The 11330-nt window shown below is 37.7% G+C and overlaps 1 protein-coding gene across 1 annotated transcript in view; it reads left to right on the top strand.

The window, feature by feature from the left end:
• Window positions 1-350: 350 nt before the first annotated feature.
• Window positions 351-11330, top strand: part of LOC107585084 (corticotropin-releasing factor receptor 1-like) — a 150401-nt gene continuing 139421 nt past the window's right edge. The window contains exon 1 of the mRNA XM_016271941.1: window positions 351-1101. Coding sequence (XP_016127427.1) covers window positions 1078-1101 — 24 coding nt within the window. The 5' untranslated portion in view covers window positions 351-1077. The remainder of the gene's footprint in view (window positions 1102-11330) is intronic.

Here is an 11330-nt window from a genome sequence, read left to right as displayed (position 1 = left end):
AGTTATTTAAGCGCCACACGACATTAGCCTACACAATTTGGTCTGCATTTGACTCAAACGACGACGGTAACGCGATGTTGTTCAGAACGTTATATATCCATTAAGCACAACTTTCTGATGGAAAATAAAGTAGTGAAGTCGGTAGATATTCGTGTATGGTAATGCGCCCTGTTCCCTCCAGAGAACACACTTCAAGTGCTATCCCCCTTCGGAGTGAGCGGGGTATAGTGATGCTCACTTTGGAATGGAATTGTCTCATTATGAAAGCTGTTCGGCGTTGAGCCTGCTGCTGTGCGCACGCGAGAGAGTGAACCGGTTGGATATGATGAAGACGCGCAGCCCGCGTGGGAACGGTACGGGTTAGTTTGCACCGGCGAACTCCGCTCGCGCGTCAGCAAGACTTCTTACAATTGTCGTCACATTCCGCTCGCAGGGCAACATTTAGCCGTACGCGAGCAAAATCCGAACGTCGATCTGCGCGCAGTAACGCCTCCTCGCTGTCATGTAGGGGCTTCATGTGAACGCATTACTGTTGACCGATGGGACACAAACAGAGGGTCACTCTCGGTGTGAGGAGGCAACGTGAAGAGGATCCGCCGTGTTTAAAAGAAACGAATCGTTTTGAAGAAGAAACAGATCAAATAGTGACAGTACTCTCAGAAAAGTTGAGTTCCAGCCGCAGAGGAGCAGGTCGAAACGCTTATCATATCTAACGGGGAACACTGACTGAGTGTTGCGCGTGACTGGGATCGCGTCTAAATAAACACCTGCCTCCGAGGACCTTAAGAACTCAAACCTGACAGAAGATTATTTACCGAGGATTAAGCGTCCGTTTGAATCACTAAATTATAAGGATATATCCGCCTGTATTAATAATAACTCATCTGGAACTGGGTGAAAATGAGACAGCGGTTCAAACGCGCGCAGAATTCACCCGTTTATTTCCAGTTGTAAGCGCTGCCCTGACCATCCTTTGGGTGCATATCTGTCACCCCGGAGCGGACCATCCGGACAGCTGCATCTGGAGCAAAGGAGCGCTGTGCTGTTTGAAGGTTTCTGCAGAATAACACTGGAGCAATGAGTCGCATCCCCTATCCACAGGTACGACTATCACGCCATGAAAGCGCACAGTAGCTTAAAACTGGTTAGTGATTTTAACAGTGAAGCGAATGTAAACATGCTGCAATGCAATGCAAACCTTTTAATTGGTTAACTGTAAATTCCCTTCATATACGGTGTAAAATTGTAGAAGACAACACGTGCAATTTTGCTGTAACACTGTTTAAACTACAACATATAAATTACCTTATAAAAATGCAATACACATTCGTATATGGCAAATTGTTGTTTAAATCATATTTGTTCCCCCTCTGAGAAGAGGCTTTTCCAGAACCCCCACAATCCCACAAACCCACACAATCACAGTTGTTAAGATGGCATTTGAAACGATTCTCCTTATTTGTGTTCAGTGTTATGTGCATTAGAGTATTTTATGTTGCATTTTATGTTGCTTTAGTCATATTTGAAGCATTATTTTATGATTGTGTGTATTAACCTAATGGTATTATGTTTGTGTGGGTAACATTGTGCTGTTGTCAGTCTGTTGGTACTAGTGACAGAAACTATAGAGGCTTATTTTTATGCAAGTACATCGTGTGGCTTTCCATTGTATCACTAGTGTTTGGTGTGAGTGCAGTACAGTATCAAATAGATTTTAACGACTCAAGTAGATTGGTATTTTTACAGTGTAATTTACATACACGGTCATAAAAAATATGCCTTTTAACAACGTTTAACATTTAAGTATTTTTTTACAGTGCACATTTTTGCCATTCAAATTTTTCCAAACTAGTTGCGTTTATTATCATTATTATTATTGATGTTGGATTTAAAAGTCTTAAATTGATGTTGGATTTAAAAAGGCTTTTCTTGTCCTAACTTTTGTTCTTTTTTTTTGTCTTGTTTAAATATAGTAGAATAACACTTGTCATTAAACTATCATTTGACACTGAGATTTTAAGGGAAACAGTGGAGGTAATTAATGACTATCCTTCGACGGGGGAGATCATTGCCAATGTGAGTCAGCAGTGTGTGGGTGTGCTATTGAATTCTGTAGACAGTAAATACAAGCAGGGACAGGACGCAATCTCCTGCCAGTCCTCAGCTGAGCCGCAAGACATTTTAAAAGAATGTCAATTCTAGCTTATAATAGAAACTTGGCAATGCATCACAAACATATCATAGATTCTAAATAATATAAAGCGACATCACTGAAAGGTAAAGAAGAAAAGAGCCTTTATTTTTAGCCTTATAAAGGATGCAGCAAGTTTATTAGTCTCCGCTCTGGACCGTGGCCCAGTTTGGCACCATTACGAAGTAATGTGCTGAAACTCTGACAGTCAAAACATACAAGCTTTCAGCTACCATTAATATGTGTTTTATCACTTTCAGCGCTGCGGATAGTATTTTTCCCAGGAAAATTATTTGAGTGATGATTGATCGTATATGAGTTTTGAAATACTTAGCGAGTGAAGACACGGTCCTGTGATTTTGGCTTTGCAGCTTTTGCCAGTGTTATGAAATGTCCCATGTGGCTGGCAGGGGTGCAAAGAAGCAATTAGGATTCCATACAACTGCTAATCGACTTATATTTTACTCCTTTTCGTTGCCTCAGCACATCAGCGTGGTTGCTGTGATCTCAGAGGAAATTTTATATTCCAAAAAATGCGGTACCCACATTTCATTCCTGGCATTTGAAGGCTCACTAACCTTTTTCCAGCAGCCACAGAGGTCAAAAGGTCAGATCTGAGATGATTGACTGGTTGTGCTGATGATTGCGCTAAAATTGAGACCAGAAGAAAACCGAGCCATCTGTGAAGAAGAAAGGCTTATGAATGTGTAATCTTGCTCTCTTTAGCCGTGAATGACATCGTTATCATTTTGTTCTCCTCCCTCTAGCCCTTTTGATAGCATATTTCCGTCATGATGCCGTCGGTTGTTTACAAGTCAATTGTTTGCCCTTCATTTTCACCTTGGCACACCTGACGGGAGCTCGGAAGGCATCCTTTACAACCCGTCCTGCAGGAAATGAGAGTTTTGAGGTCATTCACCCCACAGGACATGTGTTTGTTTGTGTGTTCATAGCACCCCACAGGAAGAATAATTTCACCTGTACACATGACTCCTTCGGCCTGGTTAAGCAGCGGAAGCCTTTGTCAAATTACAGTCGAGCCAGTGCAGTTCAATAAGCACACAGGTCTAATTAACTCATCACAGAGATGTAAGGAGCGGAAAGGCTTCTCGCTCTCCACAGACCCAACAGCTTCGAGCTGAAGCTTTTAGATACAGACAAGCAACATTTTAGATGCATGCGGTGGGCTTATCAGTTTCTCCTCAAGATGTCACAATTTAAATGTCAGAAGAGCCACAGTCTATTTTGTGCTATTTGTCGCAGTCTGGTTTGCTTATAAATTTGCTGCCTTGATTCATTGTAGCGGTTGTGGCTATTTGGATTCTTTCACACAATAGTGTACATATTGAATGGTGTACATGTCTCATTATGTTCTGTTTCGAAGAAGAATGCTTGCAGTCTTTTGGGAAAAGTTGAGTCTGTAGAGCTGGAACAACCTTTTTGAGGGTACTGTTGAGGTTTAGGGGTTTCAGACTCATCCAAATGCATTCAGCACTCACTGTGTCTTAGCAACGGCAGGTACAGCTCATTATTTTTGTAGTTTTAATATCCCAGAGGTCAATATCGTGTCTATGATTTAGCATGGTTCATGTACCGCAGTGTCTTTGCATGACTAATCGAACATGTACTGAGTATAAACACAGATGAGGATTCCCAGAGCAGTGAACAACCTCTTAAGTACTTGGAATTGGACTTTGCGTTGGGCCACATTGTTCTTTTTTGACGACAGGCTCGCGTTCTCATAACCAGTCAAGACGATTATTGTTTTTTATATATACTGCAATGTAAATGGTGGCTTATTTAGTGCTAAAGCCCTGCTAGGTATTTTGTGTCAGCGCTGTGTCTCTTTTAGGAGGTCTTTCAGTGATTGCTCCTCTGCCGCATCTCCTGGAAATGCAGCTCATAATAATGACGTTAAGTCATTTGGGAGTTCCTTTTCTGAATGTATCCTTTCAAATCCCCTCTGCAGTTCTCAAACTCTGAAAACGAGCTTGCTGCCGAGAATTGCAGGATCTCGAGTTTTCCAGCTCGTTGCCATTTAGGGATGGTTTTTATATGCGACCTTACGCTCCTCTGTCACTCAGAATTGAATAGCTTCAGATCATATTGGTCTTGAATTGGTTGTTTAAATATTTCTTGGTTCTCCGCTCTGGGTGTCGTGGGAGATATTTGGGGAAAGTATGAAATGAATGTTATGAAAACAGAGATTAGAAGTAATTGTTCACATAGCTTTCATCATTGCGAACTGCATTAATGGTATCTTGTCATTTTCTCATTGCCAGAACAGGCCACAGTTTAAATCAATAATTCCTAACCAAGTCCCAGGGGGTTCCAGAGGGTACTTGGAAACATTTTTGTTCTGCTTCTTTTAAATTGATAAAACAGAAATACTACTATGCAGAATATATGCAGAATTTAGTAAATGCTACTACTACTACTAATAATAATGGGTTAAATGAAGATCACTCTTATATTGAATCTTATATTTTCTGTTCCTTTTTAAGGAAAGAAAGCACAAAGTATCTCACAAATTATAGACACACACACACACACACACACACAAATGTATGTGATAAAAAGTGTAACGCATACTGATATCTAGTATATACAGTATTCATAAGTTATTCTTTTGAGTCAAATCTTGTTAACAAACTGATTGAACTGGTTCACAAATTCATTCATTAAATGGACTGAATCTGTGAGTGTTTGTATTTTATTATAATTTTTTCCTTGGTTTGAATGGAGTTTGCAATGAGCCAAGAACCTACAAATGCTTGAAAGTGAGTGAACCAAGGGTTTGATTGAACTTTACTTGCATTATTATCTCAAATTAATTCACATATACATATTGGTATTGGTATAAATAATTATGTTAAACAATTCATTTTGGATGAAAGATGTCAATTACTTTTGCTTTTGTTTATTGTAATTGCAAGTTATATTTACGTTCTAAAAGTTTTTATGTTTTGTAGAAGCTGAATCATGACTGCAGTAAACTAAAGTGGGACACATGAAATTGCACAAAAAATTAGCTGAACAAATTGTTCAAATGAACTGGTTAATGGAAAGGAGTCAGATTTTCCATCAGGTTGGGAAATACTGGTTTAAATAATTTAACATTAGGAAAATAATTACTTCATAGTAGCTTCTTTCACCAAGAAAGACATAACAGATTTAACATTGAGCGCTGGCATATCAACCTCACTTAAAGACTTGGTTTTATCACCCCCAGACTGTCGCAGTAAATTTTAAAAGCATATTGAGGGTTATCATAAATCACTTAAATTAAAATTGTGCTTTACCTAATAAGGTATTTAGGGAATCGTTGGAAGCTTTTGGACATTTTAAAAGCTGGACGGCTCGCACAAAATGCATTTGTTCTTTAAACTCACTTAATTAGTCTAGGCATGGAGCACAGCCGGTCTGCCTGAAGTGGAGATAGCTGGCAATGGAAAAAGTAAGAATGAAAGTGTGTGTAAAAAGTGCCAAGGCTTGCGCAAAAGCTGTATTACATGATAGTGAACATACTCTGATGAAGGGGTCGGTGCATGATTTCAGAGATGGGTTTTTGATGAGGGAACAGGAAGTGCACTTTTGTTAAAGGCTGAATGGCAAGTACTTTGTAAGAGCTGAGGTTGCGGTATAGATTTTGCATGAGTCATTTAAAATGCCTGTGTTTAAAGCAAATGAGGAGTATAGATGAACCTGAGGTAGAGCTGGCAACCTAGTCCTTAAAAACAATGGACCGGAAACCTACGGAAATAAATCAGATCTCAAGGACCCTAAATATAGCATGCTTTCCTAACCATGTCCTTACTTGTAAAGTCAAATACTGTGCAAAGTGACAAAATCACAATGGACCCTTTTCAGATTTCCGGGGTTCTCAGAAGCAGAAGTCATCATTATACAATGCCTTGCGAAAGTATTCAAACCCCTTAATTTTTTTTCACATTTTGTTATGCTGCAGCCTTATGTTAAATTGCTTTAAATTAATTTCCCCCCCACATCAATTTACACACCATACACCATAATAGAAAATCAAAAGCAGATCTGTCACAGCTTTGTATATACAGTATATATAATTGAAATAAGTACATTGCATAAGTATTCAAACTCAGCACCTTTACAGCCTCAAGTATTTTTGGGTATGATGTGACAAGCTTTGCACAACAGCATTGGGCAATTATCTGCCATTCTTCTGCACACCTCTTCACCTCTCAAACTCTGTCAGGTTGGATGGGGGCAGACACACATTTTCAGGTTTCTCCAGAAATATTTGATTGGGTTCAAGCCCAGGCTGTGGCTGGGCCACTCAAAGACATCTTTCTTGCTGTGTAGTTAGGATCATTGTCCTGAAAAGTGTAACGCATACTGATATCTAGTATATACAGTATTCATAAGTTATTCTTTTGAGTCAAATCTTGTTAACAAACTGATTGAACTGGTTCACAAATTCATTCATTAAATGGACTGAATCTGTGAGTGTTTGTATTTTATTTATTTTTTTCCTTGGTTTGAATGGAGTTTGCAATGAGCCAAGAACCTACAAATGCTTGAAAGTGAGTGAACCAAGGGTTTGATTGAACTTTACTTGCATTATTATCTCAAATTAATTCACATATACATATTGGTATTGGTATAAATAATTATGTTAAACAATTCATTTTGGATGAAAGATGTCAATTACTTTTGCTTTTGTTTATTGTAATTGCAAGTTATATTTACGCTCTAAACATCTTTCTTGCTGTGTAGTTAGGATCATTGTCCTGCTGGAAGGTGAACCTTCTGCCCAGTCTAAGGTTCTGAATGCTCTGGACTGGGTTTTCATTTAGGCTATCTCTATACTTTGGTGCACTGAGCTTTTCTTCTACTCTGATGAGTCCCTCAGTCCCTGCCGCTGAAAAACAGCCCCACAGCAAGAGGCTGCTACCAGCACACTTTACTTTTGGGGTGGTACTCTTCAGGTGATGAGCAGTGCCTGGTTTCCTTTAAACATGATGCTTGGAATTGAGCTTCATCAGACCAGAGACACTTGTTTCACACAGTCTGAGGGTCCTTTAGGTGCTTTTTTGCAAATTCCAAGTGTGTTTTCATGCGTCTTCACTGAGGAGAGGATTGAATTTGGCCACACTGCCATAAAGCCCAATTTGGTGGAGTGTTGCAGTGATGTTTGTCCTTCTCTAGGTTTCTCCCATCTGCTATATGATCATGGAGCTCAACTAGAGTGACCATCAGTTCCCTTTCAGTCGGTCACTCTCGACGTCACGTCGGAGGACCCACGAAATTGGGATCTCGCCTAGAGGGACCAATCTACTTCGAGTGTAAACTAAACGAGCCAATGCACATTGGCATGCGATTATTGCATCCAGCTGCTGCTGATCACAGCGTGAGATTGTTCCAAACATCTTCCATTATGGATACATGCTTCTGTGAACCTTAAATGCAGCAGAATTTTTTTCTGAACTCTTCCCCAGATGTGTGGTTTAATGCAATCCTGTCTCTGAGCTCTACAGGCATTTTTTGACCTCAGTGCTTGGACTTTGCTCTAATATGCATTTTTAGCTGTTAGACAAATCATACACATTCAATTGAATTTGTCACAAGTTAACTTCACTCAAAGTGTGGTAACATTTACAAGCAAAATGAATGCTCCTGACCTAAATTTCAACTGTCGGGTATGAATACTTATGCAATTGAATCATTTAAATATTTATGTTTAATACATTTGCAAAGATGTTAAAAAACCTGTTATTTTCTTTGTCATTATGGTGATGGAGTGTAGATTGATGTGAAAAAGGCGGCAAGTGAATACTTTCGCAAGGCACTGTATATAACTTTGCTAGATTTACAATGTAATATCTGTGGAAATGTGTCAACACAATCTCTGAAAAAGGTCTATTATAACATGTGAACAATTCCAAAATCTGGATAATTAAACATGTTGCATAAGTTTGAAAAGTCCTTTGGATCTTTAAAAAGTCCAAACCTTTTTGAGTGACATAGTCTGGAATGCAGAAACGTTTTGGAGAATCGTTGGGCATTTTAAAATTAAATATTAGCCGATGCATGAAGATGATTGTTTAGAAATACGATAAGGTCCAAGGTATTGTTGCCACATCTGGAGAATTTCATAATTTGAACATATTGTTCTGTCCTTGATTTCCCATTAGTATTTATGAAACACTTAATTGAATTAGTTTTAGCCATTCATACGTTAAGTACAAAACCAAAAATGTCACATTGGTATGAAGTGGAAACTGACTGTTTGTAATATTAATCCAGATTATTTTCTGTATCACAGTCAAAATTGCATCTGATCCTGCCATGTGTTTTCACTGTGACTTGGCAACCCCCACTCTTACAAGTTTCATTGGCATGTTTAAATGTGAATGGGTGTTTTCTGCCACACTCATTTGCCTCTTCATTTTAGATGGGTATGACGTTCTGTGCCCATGCAACACATGTTGTTTTGTACTACAGAGAATGGTGGGATTCTCTCGCAGCTTGCCACGGTTTTATATGAGTAAGAAAGATATTCTGTTCGCTGAGTCAGTGATCAATATGCCTACTTTGTCCCAGATGTCCTTTTTTAAATGAAATGAGTGAATTAACTCAATTAGCCTGTCAGTGGATCTTTACAAGCAGCTGGTACCTGGCAGCTGTTGCATAAGAAAAGACAAAACCTCGTTCATCCCTTTCCATCCGACATTTTTTACAACTTGTGTCTCACTTAAAACGGAACACATTTACATCAGAGGGGCTTGCAGTGGCTTCCCAGAAGACATTTCTTCCTTCATATTGGTTCATCGCAATGCTGCCACGTTAGGAAAGGGACTGATGTTCTTGTTTGCTTCTATTTTTTATTTTTTTGGTGGGAAATGTATTCTCACAGCAGATTAGACATGCAAATTAGCGAGAGCCGTTTGTTTTGAGAAGACTAAATTAGATCTCTGTTGAAAACATATTTGGCTTTTGCATTCTTTTGTTCTTTCTATTCTGTGAATATAATTTCTGTTTGAAGAGATATAAATATGATCTGTTTAACTGTGTCAAATCCAAGATTTCATCATGAAAAAGTACAATATTAGCAAAGCCTTTCATCAAATCTCTCTCCCCTTTTCCTTGTGTTTATCGCTGCATCTATTTCCTCTCATTCAGTTTTCAGTTTTATTGGCTGAATATAAGCTAACGGCACGTAACACACATCAGTTTAGCTACGGGCAACAAAGAAATTATGCTAAAATGAGAATGATTAACAGACATGCTGTCAATCATTTTTAAATAATAATTATTAATATTAATTATATTAGTTTTTCATTAGTTATCAAATTAAATATTACATAAATTATAAAATTCTGTCAAATAATGAAATAATTATTAATGAACTGAATCCCTATTTATGGCATGTATCAGTATTTGATAAGAAAAGCATTAAATTATTGTGATGGGCACTGGATAGATCTTACAAAAAAAAAAGCAGCTTTAAAAGTTATTACCAATTATAGTAAATTATTATACAAGTAAAATTAAATAGTAAAGAAAGTTAAAAACGTATATTTTTACCCTCTAGCGTTTAGTTAAATTTCTGCTGTATGTATTTTGTTGATATATTGTTTCTCATTTATTACTTTTTTTTTATTTGTCTTTTATGTGTGATGTATTGATGTTCATGCTTTTATGTAAAGCACTTTGAACTTAATTAAAAGGTGCAATATAAATAAAGTTTATTATTGTTATTATTATTATTATTATTATTATTATTATAAAACATATTGTTACTCTGTCATGCTTTTTTTTTCCAGTATCTCGTTCCTTGAATTTGGATTGTTTGTTAATCTGGATATTATTTTTTTTTACCTAATGATTAATTATATAATTTTAGCATGTTATATTTGTTCGAATTAACTGCTCTAAATTAACGTGTTAAATTGACAGCCTTAATTAAAAGTAAAGTAAGCATTAATTCATCACACTAGTGAATAATCATTACAGCAGAAAGCTATAAAGATCAGATATTAAGAAGATAATTATTAAGATATATATTCTTTGTCCCTGAGATGTGTGACAGTATGACTAAGTGTACTGAGTATCTAACAGTCTTTGTGTTCATCTAATAGATGGGGTATTTCTTTCTCTATTGCCTGTGCATTTTGAATGAGCAAAGTAGCACATTTTCATATAGGTAGTTTGTACAGTGCCTTTTAAAATAGCTTTTATGCTGACGGTGCACCCCATCCCCTATGCATGACTGACACAACTTCAAATGTACTTTACTCTACAAATATGGACCAGTGTTTATAATTCAGAAATGCTAGTAAGTTCAAAAGCACAGATGACCTTCAAAATCATGAGAGCAAAATAGGAGTAAAATTTACAGGAAGTTCTTTTTATTGAGTCTTCAGTTTACACCATAACTTTTTTTTGCTTTAAACAGTTCAGAATCCTTAAACCTTGCGTTTATTTGTGGGTTTAAATTGGATTTTGAATCCCAGATTTTCAATGTGGTCCTTTGGACCCCATTGTATGTCCCAGTGGAATATAGTCCATGGCAACATCCTCTCTTCCAAGCATACTTGAGCAGTGTTTTTATTTGTGTGAGCATGCTTCCTGTGTTTAAAAACACTTACGTGTTAGTAATGGTCATATTCACATGCATTCACACAGACTTTCACCCATATGCACATTCTGCTGGGGCAATAGAAAACACCCCTATTTATGCCTGCGCAAACTGACAAATGTAACTCATTTACTGTGTATACTGTCTAACTTTCACTTTTGTGGGGTTACTGAATGAAGTGTGCAGGTAGGTGGAGGCAGGGCTGGACTGGGACAAAAAATCGGCCCAGGCATTTTTTGGTGCACATTCTGCTGGGGCAATAGAAAACACCTCTATTTATGCCTGCGCAAACTGACAAATGTAACTCATTTACTGTGTATACTGTCTAACTTTCACTTTTGTGGGGTTACTGAATGAAGTGTGCAGGTAGGTGGAGGCAGGGCTGGACTGGAACAAAAAATCGGCCCAGGCATTTTTTGGACCAGGCGGCCCACCACCATTTATATATATATATATATATATATGAATATATGATAGGCCTATACACTACCAGTCAAAAGATTTTGAACAGTAAGATTTTTA

This window comes from Sinocyclocheilus grahami, unplaced genomic scaffold, assembly GCF_001515645.1.
Source record: "Sinocyclocheilus grahami isolate Dianchi unplaced genomic scaffold, SAMN03320097.WGS_v1.1 scaffold66.1, whole genome shotgun sequence".
In the NCBI taxonomy this organism is placed as follows: Eukaryota; Metazoa; Chordata; class Actinopteri; order Cypriniformes; family Cyprinidae; genus Sinocyclocheilus; species Sinocyclocheilus grahami.
The sequence above is the reverse complement of the archived record's forward strand: the minus strand, read 5'-3'. Positions and strand labels throughout refer to the sequence as shown.